The sequence below is a fragment of the Penicillium cosmopolitanum genome (assembly GCF_028827165.1).
Source record: "Penicillium cosmopolitanum strain IBT 29677 chromosome Unknown utg000004l:1.0-4361866.0:1.0-4365735.0, whole genome shotgun sequence".
Classification (NCBI taxonomy): domain Eukaryota; kingdom Fungi; phylum Ascomycota; class Eurotiomycetes; order Eurotiales; family Aspergillaceae; genus Penicillium; species Penicillium cosmopolitanum.
Genome location: NW_026622674.1, coordinates 230,202 through 257,172, shown reverse-complemented (window position 1 = coordinate 257,172; position 26,971 = coordinate 230,202). Strand labels below are relative to the sequence as shown.

General features: G+C 50.4%; 11 protein-coding genes across 11 annotated transcripts; 3 read left to right on the top strand and 8 right to left on the bottom strand.

Annotated features, from left to right (window-relative positions):
* Nucleotides 1–127: 127 nt before the first annotated feature.
* Nucleotides 128–1,096, bottom strand: N7509_001523 (uncharacterized protein; the record flags this gene model as incomplete). The annotated part of the gene is made up of 3 exons (XM_056626160.1): nt 128–361; nt 412–912; nt 1,010–1,096. The coding sequence occupies 3 exons, from the start codon at nt 1,094–1,096 to the stop codon at nt 128–130; spliced, it is 822 nt and encodes a 273-aa protein (XP_056491955.1).
* An 843-nt stretch (nt 1,097–1,939) lies between these two features.
* On the bottom strand, nt 1,940–2,716 carry N7509_001522 (uncharacterized protein; the record flags this gene model as incomplete). The annotated part of the gene is made up of 1 exon (XM_056626159.1): nt 1,940–2,716. One exon carries the CDS (start codon nt 2,714–2,716, stop codon nt 1,940–1,942), a length of 777 nt encoding a protein of 258 aa, XP_056491954.1.
* Nucleotides 2,717–4,665: 1,949 nt separating this feature from the next.
* Nucleotides 4,666–6,831, bottom strand: N7509_001521 (uncharacterized protein; the record flags this gene model as incomplete). The annotated part of the gene is made up of 1 exon (XM_056626158.1): nt 4,666–6,831. The coding sequence occupies one exon, from the start codon at nt 6,829–6,831 to the stop codon at nt 4,666–4,668; it is 2,166 nt and encodes a 721-aa protein (XP_056491953.1).
* Nucleotides 6,832–7,709: 878 nt separating this feature from the next.
* N7509_001520 (uncharacterized protein) lies at nt 7,710–8,930 on the bottom strand (the record flags this gene model as incomplete). The annotated part of the gene is made up of 4 exons (XM_056626157.1): nt 7,710–7,835; nt 7,900–7,996; nt 8,084–8,481; nt 8,538–8,930. 4 exons carry the CDS (start codon nt 8,928–8,930, stop codon nt 7,710–7,712), a joined length of 1,014 nt encoding a protein of 337 aa, XP_056491952.1.
* A 954-nt stretch (nt 8,931–9,884) lies between these two features.
* Nucleotides 9,885–12,433, top strand: optF (uncharacterized protein; the record flags this gene model as incomplete). Its single annotated transcript, XM_056626156.1, has 3 exons — nt 9,885–9,926; nt 10,138–11,887; nt 11,964–12,433. The coding sequence occupies 3 exons, from the start codon at nt 9,885–9,887 to the stop codon at nt 12,431–12,433; spliced, it is 2,262 nt and encodes a 753-aa protein (XP_056491951.1).
* A 253-nt stretch (nt 12,434–12,686) lies between these two features.
* Nucleotides 12,687–14,096, bottom strand: N7509_001518 (putative guanine deaminase; the record flags this gene model as incomplete). Its single annotated transcript, XM_056626155.1, has 1 exon — nt 12,687–14,096. One exon carries the CDS (start codon nt 14,094–14,096, stop codon nt 12,687–12,689), a length of 1,410 nt encoding a protein of 469 aa, XP_056491950.1.
* Nucleotides 14,097–14,355: 259 nt separating this feature from the next.
* Nucleotides 14,356–15,135, bottom strand: N7509_001517 (uncharacterized protein; the record flags this gene model as incomplete). The annotated part of the gene is made up of 1 exon (XM_056626154.1): nt 14,356–15,135. One exon carries the CDS (start codon nt 15,133–15,135, stop codon nt 14,356–14,358), a length of 780 nt encoding a protein of 259 aa, XP_056491949.1.
* An 872-nt stretch (nt 15,136–16,007) lies between these two features.
* Nucleotides 16,008–18,223, top strand: N7509_001516 (putative C6 transcription factor; the record flags this gene model as incomplete). Its single annotated transcript, XM_056626153.1, has 2 exons — nt 16,008–17,331; nt 17,394–18,223. 2 exons carry the CDS (start codon nt 16,008–16,010, stop codon nt 18,221–18,223), a joined length of 2,154 nt encoding a protein of 717 aa, XP_056491948.1.
* A 1,250-nt stretch (nt 18,224–19,473) lies between these two features.
* Nucleotides 19,474–21,554, top strand: N7509_001515 (uncharacterized protein; the record flags this gene model as incomplete). The annotated part of the gene is made up of 4 exons (XM_056626152.1): nt 19,474–19,766; nt 19,880–20,201; nt 20,266–20,557; nt 20,623–21,554. 4 exons carry the CDS (start codon nt 19,474–19,476, stop codon nt 21,552–21,554), a joined length of 1,839 nt encoding a protein of 612 aa, XP_056491947.1.
* A 726-nt stretch (nt 21,555–22,280) lies between these two features.
* Nucleotides 22,281–24,113, bottom strand: N7509_001514 (uncharacterized protein; the record flags this gene model as incomplete). The annotated part of the gene is made up of 4 exons (XM_056626151.1): nt 22,281–22,363; nt 22,417–22,728; nt 22,779–23,086; nt 23,173–24,113. The coding sequence occupies 4 exons, from the start codon at nt 24,111–24,113 to the stop codon at nt 22,281–22,283; spliced, it is 1,644 nt and encodes a 547-aa protein (XP_056491946.1).
* Nucleotides 24,114–25,063: 950 nt separating this feature from the next.
* On the bottom strand, nt 25,064–26,565 carry N7509_001513 (uncharacterized protein; the record flags this gene model as incomplete). The annotated part of the gene is made up of 4 exons (XM_056626150.1): nt 25,064–25,534; nt 25,592–25,737; nt 25,792–26,009; nt 26,066–26,565. 4 exons carry the CDS (start codon nt 26,563–26,565, stop codon nt 25,064–25,066), a joined length of 1,335 nt encoding a protein of 444 aa, XP_056491945.1.
* Between the last annotated feature and the right edge of the window lie 406 nt (nt 26,566–26,971).

Sequence of the window (26,971 nt, the reverse complement as noted above, 5' to 3'; positions counted from 1 at the left end):
TCTCATACATCAATCATTGAACAGGCCAGGTTCACAGGAGATTTTCTTCACATGTCCATAGTCTGGATGCATCAATATTTTCCTTCGATGCAGACCGTATCAGTGCGGAACTTTTGACAGTATGTTCTCACGAATCCCATTCCACCGTGACCTCCCTGGTATTCTCCCCCACGATTTTCCATTGCGATTCTTGCTCTTTGGCTACCCGCTGGAATTCCTCCCACGATGGTCCTGGAGGTGGTTCGGGGATCGCGTACTTTTCTTGGATCCATTCGTAATCCATTGCCCACCCCAGCGGTCCGAACACGCCATAATAGAAGGCGTAGGCGTGGTACAGTTCACCTTGCTCGTTGTCCTGCGTCTGAGTGACTGTCAGTAAATGCCAAAATTATCTTGCTGGTCGTAACCTACCAATAACTGAATAAATTCGTCCATAATTTCAGTTTCCTCCTCCAACTGTTCTTTCTGCCATTCCGAAAGACTCTCAGAGAAAGTTTGGGCACGGTCGAAATCTATCCAGAGAACTCTGACCTGTTTCGTGCTTGGGTCTCTGGAGATCATCATGTTTCGTGGATAGGTGTCATCGTGAAGAACCCCGGCGAGATGTATGTCCTCGAGAATATCTCTCAGTATCTGCACGTTTTGGGGTGAGAAGTTGGTAAGGTCGATTCGATGCATGTTCGGCACATATTCAATAACAATGGCTGTTGGAGGCAGTTCATCATCAACAAACATCCACAGATGTGGCCATTGCCTTGGCTGGATGTTTGTGATGGTCCCGTAGAAGTCTGGAATGACTTTCCGCTCGCAGAAACCTTTGGCCTTCAACCGACGATACGCAGTGGATTCGCAGACATAGAAATTCACTTCACGGTCGGGAGGATCCCATTCCCGGTAAGGTTGATTATGATACTGGAGGTAGTATGGTTAGAGCCATCATTTTGTGTCGGCAGATTTTCAGATTTGTGCTTGCCACTTTCATCACGCAAGTTGTCTCATGGACGAGCACCTTGAAAATAGCAGAGTACTCTGACTTTTTGAGAAGCTCAAGGATCTCGACATCCTTGAGGTCAATTTCACCATCTTCCTGAATCATGATTGAACGAGTTTCCGAGTTCTCATTGAGTAGAAACGAGTTGTGATGGTTGGAAAGAGTGGTTATGCTGCAAGATTGACATCCCTGGGTTGTAGTGACGGCACGGCGACTTCACATGACCCGACCCGTCTGATTGGCCAGGCAGCAACTATAACCACAACAATAGACAACAAACAATACAATACTTGACCATGTTACTACGAATCGATTCAATGTATCTGATGGATCGTACAATTTCATCTATGTACTAAAAGACGCGCATGGAAGGCCGATGGTATTTGCAGTGTGTACGTAGCGCATGTTCATAGCGCTTTTGTTTGTGCCCCAGGTTCTCCATAACCACTATGTACAACCTTGGAACTACAATTACTAGTACGACCATGCAACTGCAAAATACGAGATTTGTATCTACGGCTACAGCTAAAATGGAGCAGAACTTGATGCGGAACTTATGAATGACAACAAATATCGGATTTTAAAGAATTGAACAAACGAATAACAGATAGTGGGGGAACAGAAGTGGAAGAACAGAAGTGGAAGAACAGAAGTGGAAGAACAGAAGTGGAAGAACAGAAATGGAAGAACAGAAATGGAATCGGGAAATGAATTCGAAAAGAAAAAAGGAAGAATCAGCATCGGACATGGAAAACGAACCGAACAAAAATCGCCCGAATGAGCAAGGCAAAGCTTTTAAGGTGACGAACGGGATTGGAGATAGGAAAAGAACAAAAAAACATGATAGTACGCGACACCACACACGAGCCAGAACAAGAATATGGATTATCGTCAGGGGAAAATGAAGGAACCATTGAGCAGGAGATTTAGATAAGGTATGCCCCATCCTTACCATCCGGGTCCTTGCGAGCGGCGAGCATGGTAAGATACCAGATTGCCAGAGGAACGGTCAAACGGGGGGGATTGAAGAGTTCCCCGAGCATCCCAAGGAATGGGATCTGAAACTTTCAGATGACCGTACACATCCAGCCGTTGTATGGCAACAAATTCGCGGTTGGTGAGCACAAAGCTATAGCGTGTTTTGTTTCGCTTCGCATAAAAGTTGAGCTGCGAAAGAACCTGTTTGTATTCCTTCTTTTCATGTCTACTGTTGCTGTCATGCCAAGCTGCCAACCACTTCCAGGATACTTTAACGTCGCCGGGAACCAAGTTCCGCCGAGTCTTCGAGTTTGCGTCGGCTGTATCGTAGACAGCAAAGTCGGGAAAGCCATGCTGTGTGCAGGCCAGGGAGCCGACATCATAGGCGAGTCTTTTGAAGTTCCTCGCCTGTCCCGTGGTGGAAATGAAATGGAACCCGGAGCGTAAAGCTCGTACAACTCGATTTGTCAGGTAGGAATGGGCACGGGCCCGGACAGCGTCCTCTGAGTTAACTTGGCGAGGGGGTGTATGAGGAGGCATTTCATTTTGGATTCGGGCTCCGTCCAGGATAGCGGCAAACTCAGTTGTGATTGTGTCGATGTTGAATTCCGGCCATTTATCCACACGATGGATCTGAGTGTAATTGTAATTAGTGGCTGTGGTATTGCCTCCTGGCGAGGTATCAAATGATGGGTGGCGCAAAAGCCCCTGCTGGAGATATTCAAAGAGTGTGACCGTATTTGCCATGTTGAAGAAAGCTGAGCGCTGGAATCGATACGGCAGGAGAAATGTGGATGAGACTGTATCCAAAACGAGAGGATGGCTTTAAGTTACTATCTTTATACTCCTACGCTAGAAGCGCCGCCTAGATCTATAGAAAAGAACAATTGAGTATAGGACAGCACTAGAACAGGTGCCTTCTAAATCAATAGAGCAGTGATCAATATATCTATATTTTGCCTGCCATGTCGGGCAAGGCAGAACTTCACGGTTGGTCATTTGAATAGAGACGGCGGAAGGCAGGCAAGAAGATGCATACTGACGAGATTGAAACCTGCTCAATAGATAAATTTTATATACGTAGAATGCTACGCATATAAGTGAAGAAGGAGAAAAAGGCATCAATTGTCAGAAAGAAAAAAGGATACCTGGGAAGGTAGAGCACAGTTATATAGGAGACAATCATAAGACTGCGGTCCTACTAACAAACGTTCTAGTTTTCTATTGTGTTAGGCAAGCTGTAGCGTCATTGTTTCCCAACTGGTTAGGTACAATGGAACACAGACTAGTAGGTGTCTGCTGATTCAAATGACTTCTACTCGATAAATACATTTCTGTCTACCTTATTAGACAATGTGTAAATCAATAGGTGTCAAGTCCGCATAGAAGAACAATACATTTCCTAAAGATATCTGTGGCGTACTTTTCAATAAAGCGACTTCTAACTAGATCAGCTACTAGGAAACTTATTCAAGTTGTATATCAGTTCTGCAGCTCTTCGTCAAAGCACAATACAGACTAGGACTTTCTCGCAGGCCTGCCTAGTAGCTAAGAGGCGACGGCTAAACTGATAATAAACTAGGCATACTACGCATTTTGAAGAATCAATTATTCTTCGATGCGAATTTGCATTCTACCAAGTAGCTGTTCTATTGAAAGTACGGACAAGCGAGACAGACTTTTGATCACTATTGATTCAAGGCAACCAGGCTCCCCATCTTGCTCCAAATTTTGGCAAAGTAAAATGAATGCATGGTCAATAACGATGCCCCACATTGACAAACTGGAATGGCTATTATTGTCGGACGTGAATCCTTCCGCAGGGCGCGCAGTTTGGTACAAGTCTCCGGGTTCGGCTTTCGATGTCCCGATTGCGGCCCGTCGCGCAGCCAAGGGTCAAGATTCCAAGTAGCCAAGCACTTAGCTGCCAAAGTGGTTCTACGAGTCTCTTCTAGGGTAGATATTAGAGTATCTGATAAATGGAAACAAAAATTGAAACAACTTGGAAAGAGATTTCAAAGCCTCTGAACCCAGAAAAGAAAATACCGCCGACATCCCGCGTGCAACACAGATATTCGCATCGCCAAGGCATTTAAATTGAGTGGATGTTACCGGCAAGTAATGTATTAATATAAACTTGAAACCAGTTTGAGTCTCCGGGGGCCCGGGCCGAGTTCGGGACATACGAAGATTGGGGGTACTCAGGGTATTACTAGTATTACAACAAAGGAGCTACGACTATTGGCGCTTACATTCTAGACCAGAGAGAAGAGATGAAAAGAGAGAGAAAAAAAACCCCCGAAGGTCATAGTAATCATTATTATTATTATTGCACGAGCCAAATCATTTGGCCCGCAGATAGGTTCTGCACTATCCCATTGGATGTGCTTGGAGAACTCAAGCTCCGTAAATTGGACGAGCGAAATCATCTCATTCTAGGGCAAGCTTCGTCCAGATTGGGGCTTGTTACTGTAAGTTCTCTCCGAACCCAAACGCAGGTTATCAACATCCGCCCAGATAGTGTGATCCATGTTGGGCTATATTGGGTTGCCGAGCATAATGGGGGCTTGTAGCATATAGCGAGAGTCTCAGTGGTGATATGAGGCTGCTGTGGTCCAAGCGGGGTCGACGCCGAGTCTTGGCGAACGTTGAGCAAAAGCAATGATATGCATGTCATTTTAGAGTATGACTCCGCGTTAAGACCCACACCATTTCCACAAGATGTCGATCAGTTGCTGTCGATGAAGTGGCTTCGCGATGTAATCGTCCATGCCTTGTGCCAGATATAGCTCTGCGTCGCCCTTGAGAGCATTCCCCGTCAATGCGATGATAGGTACATCGATTTTCATCCCGCGGATGTGCTTGGTTGCTGCCATGCCGTCCATCACTGGCATGTTGATGTCCATCAGAATCACATTGTAGGTCAGCGGTTTCTGTTTCACCATGCGGACTGCCTCCGATCCGTCCCAAGCGGCATCGACGCGTTCGAAGCCGAGGGAGCCGAGGAGTTTAATCATGATGGTTTGATTGACGTTGTTGTCCTCGACCAGGAGGATGTGCTTTTGTGGAGCGATCTTTTTCAAGAGTGGCTCCGGGTCAAAATCATGTATGATTGGGGTCGGCGAAACAGAGGGCTTCGATCGTGACGTTTGGTGGTCATGGATTCGGCTCATTTTGGTTGACATCCAGAAGATGCTACCAGGTCCGTCTGGGTTGGTACGGAACCCGACAACACCCTTCATGAGTTCAGCTAGACTTTTGCATATGGACAGTCCTAGCCCTGTGCCCTGGTATCGCTTGGTGGCGGAATCCGCAAAGCGGGTGAACGGGGTGAAGAGTGTACCGACAGCTTCTTCGGGAACTCCGATTCCAGTATCCACGACTTCTATGGAGATATCGAATGACTGGGAGTTATACGGATCCACCTTGTATGATGCCTTGACGTGAACGTGGCCTTTCTCGGTGAATTTGACGGCGTTGCTGACAAGGTTCTGTAAGACCTGGCGAAATCGCAGCGAGTCGCCCTCGAGGTTCGAAGGGAAGTCCGGTGCAATAAAGCTCACCACTGACAGTCCAGGCTTTGCCGCGGGTTGGCAATTGCGGACCACGGCGTTGACCACACTAGGAATGTTGACGACATCAGTGGTCAGGGAAAAGGAGCCCGACGAGAGCTTCGAGTAGTCCAGGACATCATTGATGACTTTTAGGAGAATGGAGGTGGAGTCTTCCAGAATCAACGCATATTCCCGTTGATCATCGCCCAGGGAGGTCCTCATCAGCATCGTCAGAGCCAAAAACATCCCGTTCATAGGGGTGCGTAGTTCATGCGACATGTTGGCCAGGAAATCCGTCTTCAGCTTGGCCGACTCTTCAAACGCGTCGATCAATCGGGCCTCGGCGGCCTTGCGCTCGGTGAGATCCCGGGTGACCTTGACAAAGCCGACATGTCGGCCCAGTTGGAAGATTGGGGTGATCATGACATTTGCCCAGAATCGGCTGCCGTCCTTTCGATAGCGCCAGCCTTCGTCTTCTACCCTACCTTCACGTAGACAGACATCGAGTTCTCGGGCCGGTTTTCGCGCCCGCCGGTCATCGGCGCCGTAGAATATGGAGAAATGTTGGCCAATAATTTCATTCGGGGTGTAACCCTTGAGGATGGCAGCGCCTGAGTTCCATGTTGCGATATTGCCGCGGGTGTCGAGCATGAAGATGGCATAATCCTTGACAGTGTCGACGAGGATTTTGTATGTTTCATTCAGGAAGTATTCCTCGTTCAACCCGGGTTGACTACGTGGTTCGCGCTTGATGCTGTGGGCTTCAAGCACCACGTAAATGAGGGCGCCGTCGTCAAAGATCGGAGTCACTCGGAGGGCAAAGTCGGAGTCGCACCCGGCGACACGAATTGGTTCAATAGACTGCACGGATCGAGTAGTAAGGGAGGCACCTAATGCGCCGCTTAACAAGGGAATATCTGGGGCGGGGACGGCCCGTGGCGCTAAATCATAGATACTGGAGCCGATCAGCTCGGCGCGAGTATGTTTAAAGAGGGCGAGGTGGCTATCGGAGACTTCCACCACTTGTAGGGAGTCGTCGATGATGATGGTGGGTGTAGGGGTACATCGATATATGCGACTCATGGGGTGGTCGAGAGGGGAGTGATTTTTCCCAAAGTTGTCGCGTGATTGTGATTGTGATTGTGATTCTGATTGTGATTGTGATTGTGATTGTGATTGTCCCCGTGATGGGCCAAGCGCGCCGGTCGCATTCACGTCGTTCTGCGCCGGCGGAGTGATAAGCATATCGAAGCCGACCGGGCGGCGATCTTCAAGGGAAAGGTGGAGCATCTGTTGGTCCAGGACCATTTTGGAAATTCGGATTCAGGATTCAAGTGTCCTGCCTGGAGGCAAGGCCAAGGCCAGCAGGCGGGGAGAGACTGTACGATGGACTCATCCAAAGAGAGTGTTGTAGGAGGAAAGGGATTGATTGAGTGGTGTCTTCTAATGGGTTGGTCGGGTCGAAGGGACAATCTCTGAGATCGGAGTCTTTTCCTCTTTCTTGTTTTCTTGTCCGATGACGAAGTCCTTCAATCTCCAGAATCTCCGAATTTCAGCCGAACGAACACCGTCGCGTCAAGGGATACGCGGTCGCAGGATGTTTGGGGTTGATCTTGAGCTTGTCCCGAGGAGGCAAAGGCAAAGGGTAGTTGAGAAAAGAAGAGGTGGAATACCCAGATGAAAGAAAAGAAACGGGGATTTCAGATTTCGGGGTCTGAACAGTCCCAAGCAGAGGGAGGCGAAACGCGATGGAAAAAGCTGGCAGGAAAGCCGGCGAATGTCGACGTTTGAGTGGACGGCAAGTTTCGCCGGCGGGGAAGAAGCGAGGGAAAAGAGGGACAAGAGGGAAAAGAGGGATCTCGCCCACGCTTGGCCGCGCTAATCCCACTTGCGAACGCGTGGAGGGTTGAGATGAGTCGAGTCGAGACCAGTCCAGTCGAATCAGGCACTCACGGAACAGTACTAAAAAGTACTGGAATGATATCATTCAGTGGCAAATCATCCCGTCTTCCTCCCCTGGTTTCGTCTGACAATCAGACATCGGGGGGAGGGGGGAGGGGAGGGGGAAGTAAATAAATAGTGACAGTAATATGGAAAGCCAAAATCATAGCAAATCAATGGGAATCATATGAGAATCGTAAAACAATCAATCCTAAACAACTTGAACACCCCCTTCAATACTCCCGCTAAACAATGACGTTCTCCCGCTCAGCCTCCTGCACCATCTCCACCAGAGCGTCGGCAATTCCATACGAAAATGCATATCCCCCGCCACCAAACCCATACGCTGACAGCACCGTGCGTGCTCCATTCTGTGTCGAGTCCAATCGAAATCCCCCCACGGCGAGACGGGCGAATCCCAATGATATGGCTGACGGTTTCATCTGCAGGGTGTTCCGGTACGATATGAGGCGCCAACCGGTGTGCACGAGTGATCTCATCCCACGCGATATCAAGATCGACTTCCGGGGACCTGGTTCTAGGGTCAGTGGCGGCTCGCTTATCTCTCCCAAGGCCATGGAAGTGAGATCAAATAGATTGGATGGGGATGGGCACTAACAAGTCATCTTGCTGCTTGACGCCTCCGAGTACCACCCCACCGGACTGGGGCCGGGGTATCACGTATGTGTACTCTTGGCCGTTGCGGAAATACATCGTGTGGCACTGGTCGGTGCGAAGGAACACATTCTGACCACGTTCGGGGAAGCAGCGGTCATCCAGGACGTCCGTCAAAGTTTTACTGCCGATTCCACTGGCGTTGATGAAGATCCGGGAGTCGGGGAACATGTCGTAAAGCTCTTGAAGTGATTGCACTCGCCTTCGGATGAATTGACCTCCTAGAGACTGAACCTGTCGGCGTAGGTAGGGCATATGGCGGGTTGGGTCTGAAACGAGGGTCTCATAAGCCCAAGCACTGTGAAATTCGGCGGGATACTCTGCGCGGTCCATCTTACGGAACTGTGCAAGGTTAGAAGGTATCTTCATCTCTGGAGGCTCCGGCTCAGAGGACAAACCTTGGACACGACCGTCCTCCCCCAGATGGCGGAATCTGGAGCTGGCTCTTTTTCTAGGAACTCCCGAGCATCCACAACGCTCACACCAGACTCCGGGTCCTGGGACATTTGAAGCAAGATGCGATGTGTGACGGCTTGCAAATAACGCTGCTCCGGAGTGATGCCACCTGCGGCATGCCAGGCTGCACCGGCCCATGCGGAAGCATAGTGAATATCCTGATCTCCGGGGAGAAATTCTGCCACGAGCTGGACGGAGAATCCCTGCAACAGGAGTTGTCGAGCGGTGGCACATCCGATGATACCGGCACCCAGGATGATGATGGGCCGCTGGGCGAAGGGAGTGGGAAAGGAGTTGTGCTCAGCTCCGGCACCAACTTTACCAGCGTCGCCCATGATCAGTGCGGTGTGAGCGATTCAAGTTGGATATACTCCAGGGCTAGTATCTGGCAGTAGAGTATACTAGTAGTATACTGTAGTATAGAGTATAGAGTCAAGATAAAAAAGGTCTTACTCTGTCGTCGATCCAGTTGCAGATACAGGCCAGACAACTTGAACTTGAACAGCACGGACCTTTATATTCTGTAGCGCATGATGGGTATGGCGGAGAGATAAGGTCAAGGTTCACGTTAAATCACCATGATGGGCGACATTTAAATTTTCTGGCTCGCACATCTGGAGGCGCTCCGGTCCGCCTGGTGGAGCATAACGGCTGCGTGTCGGGTCATGCCGACAGAGCAAGCCGGGGAGGTTGCTGGATTTGGGGTAGACCGAAGATCTGATGTATTTGAGATATGATAATGCATGCGGCAGAGAAGGTGGGTGTGTTTCTATTATGTGGGGGAGAGGAGTTGAGGAAGGAAGAGAGTGAAGTAGAAGTAGAAGGAGAAGGAGAAGTGGTCAAGTATACAGTAGTAGTACTACTATATAGTAGAGGTGGGAGTGCCAAGACCCACAGTGATGAGATAGTTACAGCTTGAATATACAATACTATTCTAGCACCCAGATATATCTACAGATACTATATAGACTGTAAAGCAGTAGAATGCAGGTAATGTAATATATTATCCTACAATAATATATTATGCTATACTATAGTATAGTGTATTACTATCGCATACTATGTAATACTATGTACTATGCTGTACTACGCTGTCTGCTGTTCGGCCCATCCCGCCCAACTTCCTCAACTTCCACTTTGACTTCCTCGCATCACCCGCTTCTGGTCCCCTTCTCTTCCCCTCCACCCACCCTCCTTGTGCCCCATCCCCGTCATCTGTCGGCTTGACCCGTCTATGATTTGACGCTCTCCCATTGCATCCGGCCGATTGGCCTTGTGCCCTCTTGGCCATGGAGGTCGAGAAGGTTAAGCACCGTCACTCCTCATCCCAGGTGGGTTTAGACTGCTTCCTTGCATATCCCTTTCCCCACTTCCCTCGTGGCAGTCGCATCGACAGCTTCGTCCACTCCGTATATGCATGTGCAGGTGCTGACGCATTCTTGTCGTGCCATTGTCACATTCCTCTACCCCTCCCCATCTCACCGTGACCGCCACTGCCACTCCCCCACAATTGACTTCGGCATTGACATTCTCCTCTCCTAGAGCACTTCTGAACACGCCCATGATGACCGCGACGACGACGACGACCACATTTCGATCTTGCGCGATCGCGATGCCAAGCAGACCCTTCCCTACGAGGCCGACGACTCGCCCTTCCCGGAGGTGCGCGCCGTCGTCCAGCCCGTCGATGACCAGTCGCTACCCGTGAACACTGCCCGCATGTGGACCATTGGCCTCCTCTTCACGATCGTTGGCAGTGGCTTGAACCAATTCTTCAGCTTGCGCCAACCGAGCGTCACAATCAGTGCCTTGGTGGCTCAGCTCCTGGCCTTCCCGCTCGGTTGTGCATGGGCGAAATGGATGCCCTTGGGTTGGCTCAACCCCGACCGCCACTTCAATATTAAGGAACATGGGCTGATCACCATCATGGCCAATGTCTCCATTGGCTCCGCTCAGGCGACTCAGATCATTGAAGCGGTCGTCAAATTTTATAACATGCCTTCAGAGGGTGGTTTTGAGGTGTTACTATGCATCACCACGCAGCTGTTCGGCTTTGGGTTGGCAGGCATGGCGGCCCGCTGGCTGGTCAGTCCGGCCTCCATGTTGTGGCCTCAGGTTCTCTCGAATGCGGCACTATTGACCACTCTCCATAATCGGGAGAATGCGGTGGCCGATGGCTGGAGGATCACCCGTCTGCGGTTTTTCTTAATCATCTTTTCCGGAGGCGCCATCTGGTATTTCGCGCCGGGGTATCTGTTCACGGGTCTCAGTACCTTCAGCTTCATCTGCTGGATTGTGCCTGACAATATCATCGTCAACCAGTTGTTCGGACAAACTACTGGTCTGGGAATGTCCGTCTTGACATTTGACTGGGCCCAGGTGGTCTATGCCAACCAGAGTCCTCTTCTGGTCCCATTCTGGGCCGGTCTCAATGTGATGGGCTCCTTTGCCCTTTTCTTCTGGATCCTCTGTCCCATCTTATACTATACCAACACCTGGTACTCGGCCTTCCTCCCGATGCTCAACTCGAATACGTTTGACAACACCGGCAAAACGTACGACACTGCCCGCATTATGAATGATCAGGGTATGGTGGACCAGGCGGCATACAGGAGCTACTCGCCCATGTTTCTACCCGCGGGCTATGCTATCACCTTTGGAGTCGCTTTCGCAAATCTTTCCGGCATCTTTTTTCACATTGGACTTTACCATGGTCGAGACCTTTGGCAACAGTGGAAAGGGACCAGCAAGCCCGACGTGCATGCGCGTCTAATGTCGAATTACCGCACCGTTCCCTGGTGGTGGTTTGGTACAGTCACCGTGCTGATGTTTGTGCTCAGCGTTGTCACGAATGAGGTGTGGAAGACCGGACTCCCGGTGTGGGCAGTGCTAGTGGCCTTCCTCATGCCAATGATCTATTTCATCCCGGTGGGAATCATCAAAGCCGTCACGAATATCAGCAGCAACCAGTTGAACCTACTTACCGAGTTTATCGGTGGGTATGCTTTCCTAGGCCGGCCCATCGCAAACATGGTCTTCAAATTCTATGGTTATGTTGCCGTTCAGCAGGGACTGGAGTTTGTTGCCGACATGAAGCTCGCCCATTACTTGCACATTGCGCCGCGCACCCTCTTCATCGCCCAGGGACTGGCCACCCTCGTCGGGGCGATTGTTCAGTGCGGCGTGACGGTGTTTATGATTACGAGGATTGATGGGGTCTGTACGACGGACGCTACGGGTAATTTCACCTGTCCTCATGGTCGGGTGACCTATTCGTCGTCTCTCATCTGGGGTATGTTCTAATCCTAGCCGTACCACACTTTGTGCTCGCCTCTCACTGCGTGACCATTCCGCTAACATGCATTTAGGAGCCGTTGGTCCTGGTCGCCTCTTTTCCCCGGGTCAGATCTACGGCAATATACTGTGGTTCTTCCTCGTCGGACCCGTCGTGGTGATAATCACATACTTTCTCGGGCGGCGCTGGAAACGCGTAAATTACCTGTCGTGGCCCGTTGCATTCGGCGCCATGAGCCTTGTCCCACCCGCCACGGGTGTAAGTTTCTCATCTTGGTGGGTCATCAACGTCATCTTCAACGGCCTGGTGCGTCGTCGAAAACCCGCGTGGTGGTCGAAATACAATTATGTCCTTTCTGCTGCTTTGGACTGCGGTGTTGCCGTTTCTACTGTCCTCATCTTCTTTTGTATCACATTACCTGCGGGTTCTTTGGAATGGTGGGGCAATACTGTCTATACCAAAACCGCTGATGGCAAGGGCACGCCGTATAAGAGCCTGCCCGCTCGGGGATACTTTGGTCCCCCTCAGGGTGCCTGGCAGTGATCTTCTGGACATCTATTTGCGATTTGCTTCATTTACATATCTGATGGGTTGCTTTCTTCAATCTTGGGTGTTTGGTGGTTTTACTGGGATATTCTTGCTATACTAGGTATACTATACATAGATCGGCGCTGGTTGGCTTAATTAAGGGGTTGGGATTAGACAAACTTGAAATGTCATGCTTGCTTCATCAAGAGATCAATGCTCATAGCTAAATACTAGTATATGATATTATGCATTCGTGTATACTTCAAGTTCAGACCTTGACAGATCTCCCCCTCACAAAAACCTTGACAATATTCCGATCATCACCAGTCATAAGAAACTTCTCAAAAACCGCCAAAATAGAATCCTCCTCCTCAACCGGACTCATAACCCCGGGCATATCCAACAACTCACCCGAATGAATCTCCAACGCATCAAACTCCTTCCCAACAACAAAATTGCCCACCCTCGCCTCCAACCCACAAACCCTCGCCCCACCAAGGGTAGCCAGATAGAAGCCCTCAGCAAGCGATAAAGGCTCATCCGCCCCCTTGGTCAACATCGTTCTCGCATTCGACACGATAAAGGCCTGTTTCATCGCGTCCAGCATGGAAGATGAATACCCACCTCCACTATCAGTCCCAAGACCGACCTTGATGTCGCGACGCAGATACTCCCGTATCGGCGCCACCATGAATTCTTGCATCGTTGTGTTAGATATCGGGCAGTGGGCTACACCACAGTCAAGCTCTTGTAGTGTTTTTATCTCCTCTTCTTCCAGGAAGATGCAGTGGGCTAGAATGCTTCGCTCGTTCAGTAAGCCGTATTTCCGGTAGAGATCTGCCTCGGTGCGGAATTGTGGGAAGAGTTGCTGCGTGTATTGGATTTCTTGCGTTGCTTCGTTGAAATGCGTTTGGATTGGTAGAGTTGGGTGCTCCTTTGCTATGTCGCCGAGACCCTGTAGGAGGTCGGGGGTACAGGAGATCGCGAAGCGCGGGGTGAGAATTGGTTTGATGAGATGCGATTCTGGGTCCAGGGTTGTAATGTGTTTGATTAAAGCGTGTGTTTCGAGGAGTGAGTCTTCGACTGTTGAGTCGCGGTACCAGTCTGGCGCGTTGCGGTTCATGTTACATTTTCCGATCAGGGCGCGTTGACCCTTTGCGAAGCAGATATCTGCTAAGATTTGGGTTGCGGGGCCGTGGTGGGAGCCGTAGTATGAGGCTGTTGTTATGCCTTGTTGGAGGAATCCGGTTACGCAAGAGCTGTACATTTGTTTTGCGTATTCGGGGTCTTGGAATTTCGATTCGTGCGCGAAGGTCACTTTGTTGAGCCAGTCTAGTAGGGACTCACCGCGGATTCCGAGACCGCGTTGGGCCCATTGTGGTGCGTGGTTGTGGGTGTCGATGAAGCCTGGGCAGAGGAATTGGCCGCGTTGGAGGCGTTTGATTGGGAAGACATCTGGGGCATAGCCGTGATCTGAAAGGATCGTGTTGATCTGTTCAGGTTGAACGTTGGCTTGTAAGGTCTGGATCTTGCCCGCTTTATCGACAACGATGAAGCAGTTTTCGAGGACTTCCAGCTCTGTCAGGCTGCGTGAGTGAATCACGGTGCCATGGAAGGCTAGTGGGAGCCCTGCGGCTGGAGAAGAATCGGAGTTCAAGTTATTATTGAGGTCTTCCATGGAGAAGGAGAGGTGATGGTGCGACGAAGTTGGGTGCAGCGTGCAGGCGGTATTTATCAGTGAGGGGCAACCAATGAGGCGGGCATGAGGTCTACTATCAATGCAGTCCTACTAGAACCACGAGAACCACTACTACGAGCCTGAGTACAACTACAGTATTCTCATTCTCTACAGTATGTGAAGACATATGAAATTGTCCGGTAGTCAAAAGTAAAAATATATCATTCTATACACTATCTCACTGGCTATCACTGCTACTCTATGAACCCTTGGCGAACTTCTTGAGGTTATCCTCACTGCCATTCCACAGATCCGAGTCACCACCATACTTGTACGAATCAGTGTTTTGCCAGAAGCTCTGGGTCGACCAACCATTGGGGAGCGTGCTAATTGAGCTGGCGTATTGCGCCAGAACCAGAGGGTAGTCGGCACCAAAGTCACCGTTGTTACCGGTGCAAGTCTTCCACCAGTCGGCGGTGGTGTAGATCATGGGGTAGCGGCCAGTCTTGCTGTTGTAGGTCTCGCCGAAGTCCTTGACCCAGGCAGCCATGTCGGACGCACTGAGGCCGTAGCAGGTCGAGCCGGATGGGTTGTACTCCAGGTCCAGCATTCCCGGGAGGGTCTTGCCATCATTGGACCAGCCGCCACCGTGGGCGAGGAAGTACTCGGCCTGGCTGGCTCCGGAGCTGGAGGCGGGTTGCGCAAAGTGGTAACCACCTCGGATGAGACCGGCAGAGGTTGCCCCCCTCGTAGTGGCTGGAGAAGGACTTATCAATGTAGCTGGTGCCCTCAGTGGCCTAGTAAGCGGGTTAATATGGGGCTGTTCACTGGATGAGAGGGGGGGCTTTAAAGCAGCTAAGCTCACCTTGATCATGACGAAGCGGGCACCGGCTCCATAGGCACCGGCAAAGTCTACATCGCCTTGATAGCCGGAGATGTCGAAGCCTTGGACACCACTGGCGCGGGCCTCAAGGGGACCGGCATTAGCGGCGGCAGCCAGCAGGAGGGAGAGAGCTGCAGCCTTGACGGTAGAAGTCATGGTGAAGTGAGAGTACGAGAAGATAGGGAGTGAGAATTGATAGTAAGAAACTTGAAGGGATGTCAATTGGTGGTATGGAGTAGGTATGGAGTAGATAGTTCAAGATTGTCGAGGCCAAGTGTCTTAACTTATAGACGGAGACGGAGGGCAGGTATAGAATGTGAGATACTACCTTTGATATGCATCGTATCCCAAAATAACAAACTTGCGATCGTCCCTGAAAGCGAGGGACGGATACGAGGGCATCGCTGGCCGATTGTGGCATTCCTCGGTGACGATCGATCCACCAGGCTGGATTGGTGGAGGAGGAACCATCTTGGCGACGGACCCTGTGGCGTCACTTGCAGAATCCGGGGGTCATTAGACTCGCAGGATGTGCCTGAGTACAGCAAGCGAGACGATGATCGGCTGATGGAGACGATCTGAGAGGATGTTCCGATGTCGATTGTAACCTTGGCAGATTAAGGACTCGTAAGGACCCGGAGATATCAAGCTCGAATCACAGCGGGCAATTGGAGAGCGTGCAGCAGGTGTTTCATGGGTGGAGTTGGGGTGATTCGATGCGGATTTGGAGACTGTCTGATGTGAGTATCAAGTAGGTGAGTTGAGGTACTTCGTGCAAGTAGATTAATGAGTCTTCAATGGTATGTTGTATAGGTGAATGTGTTGAGTAGAGTAGAGAGTGTAGTAGATGAAGATGGAGTGAAGTGAAGAAGAGTCAAGCTAAGCGAAGTCCACCTTCCCCGTGCAGTCCCCGCCTTCGCCTTCACCTTCGCCTTCACTTCCAACCCCAACTCTCCCTCACATTCTCCCCCTCCACCTGCAGTAACGCCACAATTCTGCGGCTGAGATGGACGGTTCGACCCGCCAGCATGAACAATCCCGATAACAAGGATTTTCGCGACCAGCTGGGAAAGTTCCGCTTGGAGTCCATCTCCACTGGGCCAACCCCAGCCTGGTCGCACCCCGATTCTTCCACTTCCACCTCCACCCCAGATCTTTCTCACTCAAATCTTCACTCTGCTTCTGCTTCCGCCGCCGCTGCCGCCCGCAGCAAACGAGTCTCAACAGCATGTGACTTTTGTCGCAAACGAAAGAAGAAGTGCGATTTTCGCTACCCCAATTGCTCCGCTTGTACTCGCGCCGGCGTTCGTTGTACCATCCCCCCACCAGGTCCGCAAGTCGCCAGTGCCTCCGTCCCCCGCGATCAGCTCGAAAACCTACAAAAGAGAGTCCAATGGCTGGAGGAAGTCGTGCACCGCAAGTCAGGTATCTCGGTCGCCGACCTGGTCACAGGAACCCCCGTCGATGGCGAAGGTGACCCGGATTGGTGGTATCAAGTACCCGCCATGATTGCGACCGGGGGGAATCGTCCGCGGACATCCTCCATGTCCAGTCCGAACGGCAGTCGAGGTTCTTCTGTGACAACCGCCCCCGCGGGCTCTGAAACCTCGACCGGGGTCGGCGCGGAATTACCCAATGTGGGCGAGATCTTTCGCGACCAGCTCGAGCATCGCCGTCCATCCGTCGCCCGACCGGCCTCGGCACCGCGGGTATTGCGCCTGTCATCACTGGAGGAAGCAGAACGACTAGCCGACCAATATTTCGAGAGCATGGGTTATCAGTACCCGTTCATGTCCCGCCCCGAGTTCATGGCCCAGCTGCGACACATCTATACCGGAGGGGTGCCGTCGCCCGAGGTGCACAACGCATATCATGTCATTATCGCCATTTCGCTATTGATCGGGTCGGCAGATGCGACCAGAGCCGCAGAATTCTATAATGCCAGTCAAGAAACATTGCCATTGGCCTTGCAGAATGAAGATTTACCCGCAGTTCGGGCGCTGCTGGGTATCGCGCTCTACACCATGTTCGCGACCTCCGGTCCGAGTATCTGGCACGTCCTGGGCGCCACCATGCGTCTCTCCATCAGTATGGGTCTGCATAAGGATCGGGCCCACTCGAGTATGATGGAGGAGGAAATGGCCAAACGGGCGTTCTGGAGCTTGTACAATCTGGACCGTCTCATCGCGAGCACTCTGGGCCGACCGCTGGGGATTGCTGATGAAGATATTAGCGTGAGCCTCCCAAGGGAACTGAACGACGATGGGATGGAAGCCCCAGGGACAAGCGCCATGACAATCCCGGTGCAAGTGATACGCCTCCGCCGGATTTTCTCGCGCATCTATCGATACCGTAAGTGCACCCACTCCCCTATTCCGAATGGGAAGTTCCATGCTAATGATCGGGATTTATAGTATACAGCAACTTGCCACGACCATCGCCACAGGAAGTGGCAACGACGTTAGGCCAATTCCGCCGGGAGGTCGACGACTGGCGCATGTCAGCGCCGGTCTACCCTTCTGCTTTACTCTACTCTACTTCGTATTATGACTATTTGTATTATACCACACTTCTCTTGATGTATCGCCCGAGTGCTCGCAACCCGACACCGGATCTGACCAGCATTGTCAGCTGCGGCGATTCCAGCATTCAAGTGATCCGATCTTATTGGGACAGTTACTCGGTGGGGAAGCTCAAGTGGATCTGGCTCACGCTGAGCCAAGTCTACTTTGCCGGGATTACGATCCTTTGGTGTCTCGAACAGAACGCGCGCTCGCTCCGCGAATCCCAGCCCGCGCCTTGGCATCCGGACGAGCAGATGATGCGTCGCGGGATCCAAGCTGTGGTGGTTCTACTGGAGGAGTTCGGAAAACGGCGAGCGGGTGTGGACCGCCTGGCGGAGACATTCCGACACCAGAGCACGATGATTTTTAGCCAGATGGCCTATCAGCAGCAGCAGCAACAACAGCAGCAGCAGTTGGAGCAACAACTAGAACAAAAGCCACTGCCGCCACCACCACCACCACCACCACCGCAGGCATACCCACCGGTTTTGATGAACCAAGCGGCAGTTCCGTTAGCGCCGCCCCCAGGGCCACCGGTGCCTTTGGCCCCCGTTCTGGACGATGTCTTGCTGGTCGACGGTAGCGGCGGCATGCCTATGATCGATCCGCAAATGGCGGATCAACTGTATTATTCATACAACTGGTTCCAGGAGGAAATGGCGAGTTACTATACCCTTTGAGCGATTGCATTTTATTCCATAGAGGTCAACCGGTCTGTTTCTGTTCAGTCATGTCAATAATGAATGCTCGAATGTTTGATTCTTCGCCCCCGACGTGTATATGGCTAGTTCCGTTACAGCGTCCTTGGTCGAGTTAATTTGATCCACCCGTGTTTCGCCGTGGTTGTCGCAGTCACAGAGTGCGAGTAGAGTCGAGCTGTCGCTGTGATATGGTTTCTATGTATATGCTGTTTCGATCCATGCATTACTGTCGGCCCCGACACGCGAACAGTGGAGTGTGGCACCCTACATCCTCCGTTAATCGGGGTTTCGTTTCCACTTCGTATACTACCCCGTTCGTGGGCTGATTGACCGCCACGCAAGACACTTATTCCTTGTTTTTTGATCATGTTTTTTTTTCTTCCCCTCTGCTGATCAGTTGATGTGGTCTAGATGTCATGCATGGAATTCTTTCCAGAAGAGCAGCGGCACTTGTCACGGTGGATCTGTTAGGTAACAGATCGACTGGGCTTTTTTTAGGGCTGTGATGACTGTGATGGCCGCACTGAATTTGACTTCCCACCACTCCACGCCAGACCACACGATCTGGGCTGATCGGTTACACTGACCGGATCAGATAAACCGACCCAGTTTGGTCCTCTCTTTGGTCCGTATTCCTTTCTTATTTCTTTCTACAGAGAGTGGAGACCGGGTTAACCACCGCATGCGCGAGAACCGAAGGGAAAAGAAGAAAACGAAAGCCCCAGCAAACCAGGATACAGCAGGACACAGCACCAAAACAAAAAAAAGCCCGCATGGTATCCACAATTCATTTCCGAAAAAGCCAAGCAGCCAAGCGAAGCTTGAGGCGGACAAATCCGATGCTTGTTGTGGATGGCGCTTTCACTAGACGAGTTAGTGCGCGCCAGATAAGATGGCCCCGGCATCTGATTAGATCGTTCCATCGCTTGGGCCCCGTTTTTATTGACCTGCCCTCTTTTTGGTGGATTCCTGGCACTGTCCAGTTGCTGATCCACTTTGCTTCTTTCTGGGAAAAAGATTTTCACTTGTAGCCACTGGGCCCCCCTTGTCTTAGTCGTTGTGGTCGTCTTGGTCCGCGTGTCGTGGATGTTTTCCCGCTGCCGACTATTGCCGATCTCGGGACCGTTGTTCTATAAGGGAAAGGATTTCCCTCATTTCTTTCTATTTTGCTCTTTGGTTTGACTTCGTCTATCCTCCACTTCAATTCTTTCCTCCCACTGTTATTCACCATGGGAATTCGCCCTTTGGTTAAAAGAGGCCGCGCCGTCTTCCGTCACTTTCGTGGTGATGAGGCCGCCAGCTCCTCGGTCGAGCAGAGCTCCCTTGATCAATCGGCTGTCGTCCAGAGCACTACCGAGGGCAAGTCTGATACCGATGCCGAAAAGGTGCCGCCTGTCTATAATCAGAGTGAACCCGAGTCGGACTCGGACATGCCCAATGCCGCCGCCCAGCATGGTGTTCGTGATGCCGAAGCCATCACCCTCACCTGGTCGAAGGGTACCCTGATCTTCGTTTTCATGAAGTAAGTTTCGTTCCGATGCTGATGCTTAAATCCTTGGACCCACTGCAAAGCGAGACTCCAACGTCTCCGGAGTCGTTGAATAACAATAACTAATTTTCATTACCTTCCCACAGTATTTGGTTCCTGTACTTCGTCAACGCCTTCCAGTCCAGTGTCTACAATAGCTTGAGCACTTATGTCTCCTCGTCATTTCAGGAGCACTCTCTGTCTGGTGTTCCCACTGCTCTTGCCGACGCCGCCGCTGCCGCCACCTACTTGCCCGTCGGACGGATGATGGATACTTGGGGCCGTGCCGAAGGTTTCCTCGTTATGACCATCTTCGCCACCATTGGTCTTATTCTCATGGCCTCGTGTGACAGCTTCCCTATCTACTGTGCCGCCATGGTATTCTACTACATTGGCTTCGGTGGTATGGAGTATTCCATTGACGTGATCGTGAGTTTGTCCTTGCTTCCCGAAACCCCTTTCTCGCATCTAATCATCTTGTGCCCACTTCTAGACTGCCGATATGACCAAACTGAAGAATCGAGGACTGGCTTATGCCTTTACCTCCTCTCCCTATATCATCACCGCCTTTGCTGGTCCTAAGGTGGCTGATCGCTTTTACTATGAAGTCAGCTGGCGCTGGGGCTTCGGTTGCTGGGCGATCATCTTCCCCATTGTCGCCGCCCCTCTGTACTTTGTCCTGAAGTCCACTCTCCGCAAAGCCGAGAAGCAGGGTCACCGTATCAAGGAGCCCAGTGGACGTACCATCTTCCAGAGCATCAAGTACTGGGCCTTGGAATTCGATAGTGAGTCTATCAAGCTGTGTAACAAGACAATCGGCAACTTGAAACTAACATATATTTTCTAATAGTCATCGGTTGTTTCATTTTCACCGCTGGTCTGGTTCTGTTCGAGGTCCCCTTCGATATTGCCACCGAGGCCCCCGATGGGTGGAGTACTGGTTATATTATCGCTATGCTGGTCGTTGGTTTCTCTATGCTGTTTTTCTTCGGTATCTACGAGGCTCTCATCGCGCCTACTCCACTGTTCCAATGGCGTCTTCTGACCGATCGCACTGTGCTGGGTGCCTGTCTCCTGGATGCCACTTATCAGCTTTCCTACTACTGCTGGAACAACTTCTTCCAAAACTTCCTGCAGGTCGTCTACGATCTCACCATTGCCGAAGCTGGATACATCTCCAACACTTTCGACGTTGTGTCGGGTGTACTCCTTCTGCTTGTCGGATGGTCCATTCGCAAGACCGGCCGCTACAAGTGGCTGCTCTACATCGCCGTTCCTCTGTATATCTTCGCCCAGGGTCTGATGATCTACTTCCGAAAGCCCGGCATGCGCGTCGGCTACCAGGTTATGTGCCAAATCTTCATCTCCATGGGTGGTGCTGTCTTCATTATCGTTGAACAGCTGGCCATCCTGGCTGCTGTTGACCACCAGCACTTTGCGACCGCTCTGGCCCTTCTTAACGTCGTCGGTACCATCGGTGGCTCCGCTGGTTACACTATTTGTACCGCTATCTGGACCAATACTTTCTACAAGGCCCTTAGCAACTACCTTCCCGCGGAGGCTCAGTCCAACATCGACATGATCTACGACGACATTAACACTCAACTTGAATACCCCGTCGGAAACGCTACCCGCACTGCCATCCAGGCAGCTTACGCCTACTCCGAGGTCCGTCTTCTTGCTACTGGTGTGGGTATCATGGCTCTGGCGATCGCCTGGACCATGATGATCCGCAACATCGATCTTAAGAAGGTTCCCCAGGTCAAGGGTATGGTCTTCTAAGCTATCAAAATCTGGGACAGTATATATACCATCTTGATCAAATCAAATCCGATTTGCGGAAATGTTGTGTTTCCCCGAGGTCCCAGAAGGCTAGACGTTTTACAATCATGAAGATCTCACGCTCGCTATGATCTCGCATTTGCATTCGCGTATGCCTTTTGCTGTCTAGTTGATGTGTTTATGTTGCATCCCGAATCCCGCTCTCGTGGTGGGCAAAATACTAGTCTATAATAATTATACCCGCATTCTATTTTCGCTTCATATGGTTCCTGCAAGTTTCAGATTCGAGTAGCGTACCGACTAGTACCTAGTAGAAAATAACCATGAGTACCAGTCCAGATCTACTCCAAGGATTAAAATGATTGTATACCAATACTTGCCTTGCCCATGAAATAAATAGTACCCACCTGCAGATAAGTCTATACTGGCATTCTTTCCTGGCGGGGCAGCGAATTTCCAAGAAACGCCACGAAAACGCCTGCCGCGAGCGGGTCGAGACAAGTAACTTGCTTGTTTCTCTTGGTATCTTGGCTTTCTCTTGGCCTCCTCGTTCGATCGGTGGTTCTGTGCATATCTAGTGCGTCTTTTGACTGGATCGTTGTGTGTGCCATTTTTCTAAAATTTGTCCTCATCATCGATCGAGTGTTGTAGGATTGATTGTTTTCAAATAGCTGCTCTGTTATATTGGAATGATCACTGCTTTCAAGTTACTGAAACTTCCTTCTGTCAGGCAGAATGTTTACTGTGATAGCTGGAAGAAGCCTTGCAAGTGTATTGAAACTCCGAATTCGCCATGTCCAGCATCCCATCTAAACAGATAAAGGTAGCAAGTTCCCAGCTGCCATCCACTCTTTCAATTTACCGACCACTTTCTTTGGGGCTTCGATGAAAACATGCTGCCAACCAAAGATATCCTGGTTCTCTTTTCCACCACCTCGTCTCCCCAGTTCATTTGCAACTTTCTCCCACTGTCCCCGCATCCCCGGACAAAGAATATCCATATACAATCCCACATACTCCATTTCATCGGCAGGCTCTATCTGAAAAGGATAACATTTATGAGATCCAAAAAATGCAAGCGCAAGCCGGTCATGATCCGCTTCTTTGAAATCACGAAGATGCTGATTGTTCTCGTCGCACTCATCAGCTTCGTATGTATGGTATCCTGCTCGCTCTTTTGACAAGAGACGCGCCCTATATTGATCGAACCCCCCCCCGATATACTATTCCCCACGGCGACCGGGAGAGGTCGCGAGCTCCACTCAGATGAAGCCAACTTGTCAAGCGTAATAGGCTGGATGTACCATTCGATTGGGCACTGTAGGTCTGCATTGAACTGTTGTCCGTCCCGCTGTATTCCCATATGAGCAACGAAGATATTGAAATGCCACCCCAACGAGCAGAAATAGCGGTCGACGAGAAGGATTTGATTCTCGCCATGAGCCCACTCTCTGCGGAGGAGGAGATAGCCTGGGTAGCAAGGTGCGACCATAAGCCCTGTGCTTGACTTTCGGGCCGTCTCGGCTATAAGACTGTAGTATCGGAAGTCAGGTTCAAAATCAAATATGAAGGGCGCAGTTGCTCAAGTAGAAGAAGGGTCTAGAAAAAATAAGCTTACTTTCCCATTTCTTTCAGGTCGCATCGCATCGCGATGGAGTGTAACCATGCGCAGCTCAGATCGGATATCCACACTTGTAGCACGCGAAGTTCCTGTCCGATCCTGTCTAGTCGTGCCTTTTTGTATTCGGGATGTTTGAAATCCCAAAAATCTTTCATCAAGGCGTAGCCTTGCTCAGCGGCGGCTTCTGGACAGAGGCGAGCTGCGACGGTATTGTTCATGCTTGAGAAGGTCTTGTACTTTGATAGAATGAAGCAGTAAATAACCAACCGCACCAAGACCCTATTGTCATACAAGTCCCATTCTGTTTTAAAAGGAGAACCAAATTCAGATTCGTCAGACGAAGGTGTGGTTGGTCGACTAATATCTGAAGACACTAACGACATTGCGGTGCTATCTGCAAAGGACAGGCATTCAAATTCACGCTGCAGGGATTTCTGGTTATTCTCATAGAGACAGAATGGACCTTTCGAAAGAGCAACCTCCTCCCATTCAAGTGCTTTAAGCCCCTTCGCAATGACAAGATCTTTGCCGCCAAATCCCAGTGTCTGCGGCCGTGCCCCATCTCGGGTCAACGCGAGACAAATATGTTGGGCTTTTGTGCGAGTTGTTTCAAGACGGCGAATTGTCTCATCTATCCAAATCGGTGGCAAGGCTTTGCCGGTCAGACGATGTTTTGAAATTTCCCTGTGTAGAGCATATGCTTCAAAGAGCATGCCGGCTCGTAGATGACAGCCAGTATCGCCAACATGGGCATCGAATGCCAGGAATGATCCATCTTTAGGCTCACTTGGGCTGTCATATAGAATTGCACGGAATGTGCATAATGCTTCAATTCCGTCAGAAGCAGCACGAACAAGATCCGTTAGAAAGGCTGCGTACTGAGGCTTTCTCTGGCATTTTAGTCGAGCTTCGAAGGTGGGAAAAAGGAGATCCGTCATGACGGGCTCGGAAGAAAAATGAATGTCGGCAGTATCAAACTGAAAAGATCGAATTGAGTAACTTTTCCTCAAATGACGAGGGAATTATCTTGATTATATACGCAATCGTTTGGGAAATATTTTCTTCCAGCTTTCGTTGAATGCCCCGAGACCAATCTACTGCATCGCTCGGGAAATAATGCCCATCGGAATAGCCGAACTCAGCAAGATGGAAATAGAGGATCTCGCTAGCCCCGTTCTCGCACCCTTCGATTACTGGCATGCAATAATCATCTAGGCATAATTGGATGTCTGGCCAAGCGATTGCCACGAGGTGGGTTCGGGTACGCCGCTCTGACAATAGCAACTCAGTATTCGGGGAAATGACATAGACCAAGGTAACACAAAATAATCAGTAATCCGGCCTAGGAAAGCTACTTGATTATGCTTCAATCCTCACCGCTAGAGTATTTGTAAGGCGTGCTGACCGGTTTGAAGCTATTCACAAGCTCTTGTTGGCGCTCTTGTTGGCGTACTCTCTTGGCATGAGAGAGAAGTCCACGTTTACGGCTTGATCTTAGCCGCAGAATCACATTGTATCTCTTCTGTTATATTTTAAATTGCAGCTACAAGAGAAGGTACTTCTTGCTAACTAGAAATTAGTATGAACTAGTCTGATAGGGCTGTTTGGGGCGCCTGTCAGCTTGGCCAGACATCACCCGTTGACTTGCCGTTTCTGGATGTTTCTCCGCTACCTTATTCAGTTTCAATGATGATTGAAAATCAAATAATTGCCGTTGGCTCACATGGTAGATAGCTATGAACACATTTTACACATTGTGCCGGTATCCGATTCTCCGAGCCGTAAAGGTTATAATATTAGAATCACTACACGACATTGGAATCAATGGTCTCGGCATCCGGTTTATTTCCAAATTCCGGTGTAACAACTAACTACTCCAGAATCATCACTATTCTCTCCGCAATTGACACTCAACGATCGAGAGGTCGCCGAGATTGCGCCACACTTGTACGAGCTCCAGCCCCGCCTGTTTGGCGAGAAGCTCATACTCAACCCGGGTGCGCTGCTTGGCATTGAGGAACGTGTAAACCTGAAGGTCTAGACGGCTAGTAGGTGCATTGCCCCAGTTTGCTAGGAGTGGCTCAGGGGCCGCCTGGCTATTTGCTCCCGACTCTTTGTCTCCGGCAGTGTGATACGTTGGACATACCATGTGCTCGCAGATCAGAAGCTTACTTCCTTGAATCATGGCAGAAGCACACGTCTTGAGAATTCGAATGGCTTCGGTATCGGGCCAGTCATGGATGACATGCCTCAAGAAATAAATCTCAGCTCCATGGACTGGACACTCTTTGAAGAAGTCCAGGGAGACAAAACGTGTATTTGATACACCAACGACATCCGAAAAACGTTCCGTGAGATGCTAAGATAATCAGCAATGGTGACGCAGATATTGCAAATGTTTTGAATTACAAATTACCTTCTCAAAAAGCGGCTGAGATTCGGGTTGGTCCTGTACGGTCAAACTTAGACCTGGAAAAGCACGCAGGATAGGTAGGGTGGCCGCCCCAATGGCGCCACCCACATCCACGATATGCGCGTTTTTCTGTTCGGCCCACGGATAGACTAATAGATGTCATTGAGCACTCTCATATCATCATCGCGTCGTTTGATACTTACGACTCAGGAATTCCTCTAGATTAAAGGCCTTGCCGCCCATGGCCCTTTGAGTCCGCTCGGCCATCTCGGGCCGCACAGTTTTCGTGTACGCAAAGTAGTCAAGCGATGTATTGTAGGCAATATTGAATGGTGACTTAGTTGGTTCTGTGGAATCTTTGTATTCGGGGTCACTCATAGCATCCCAGACCTTGCATGAGGCTGGACGGCCGCCATCAACACTATGGTAGAAGTCAGCGACATTGCCAGAATTGGGGTACCGAAAACGTTTTCTTACCAGTGTCCGACGATGGCTTTCCAAGTTTCAGACTTGTATCTGACGGAAAGGCTATTGTTCGCGAATTTGTTCGCTTCAATCTCCCGAAAGATGTGTGAATTACACAAATTCCGAAGAAAACGTGCTAAGACCCCACCGTTCAGATTCGTCAGATTGGCCAGTTCGCCTATCTCAAGAGGGCCATTTTCAAGATGGCTTGGTATGTCTGCCTGGCAGGCGACGAGAAGAGAGGTCTGGTCATGGTATCCGTATGTGAAGTCGTTGAGGTAGATATGCGGATCACAAAGAGCACGCAGCATCTGCCCTGCAGATCCAATAGTCTTCAATGCATAGGAGACAGCCTGGTTTTCTCGCTGAAAAATTGGATGCTCCTCAATTGCATCAAGGGTAAGCTGTGGGTCCTGATGCTCAGTGATGGTCGCCTTGACGATATCAACGGAGGACACAATCAAATCACGAAGGAGCTCGAGTTCACGAACAGGGTTAGAGTTCGAATCCATTTTTGAACAAAATGTGTGCCTTGATTTAGATACGGACGATTATCTTGCCGGTGGTTGAGTGAGATCATCTCAGCCCACCCTTTTATACCTGCTCTCTCGTCTGCATATCGTATTATACCGGGAGCGTAAACAACCCGAACGGCCGAAGGTTTTCCAGTTGGCCAATATTAGAAAGATATCATCCCGAGAGCTGAGCACGAGGCTCTTGGCACAAATCCCTCTTGCGCCGAGGTCGGATTCACAGTCAGCGTGGTCAACCTTGATCTACAAAAGTTCCCGGCCGAAAGTTAATTGTGGAGTGTCTATGCCCATTTTGGCGGTATATCTCACCTAAATGGGGAATAAGCATCCATGTCTGGTGGTTTCAGGCTTGCAATGTCATCCGTAGAAGATTTATCATTCTTTC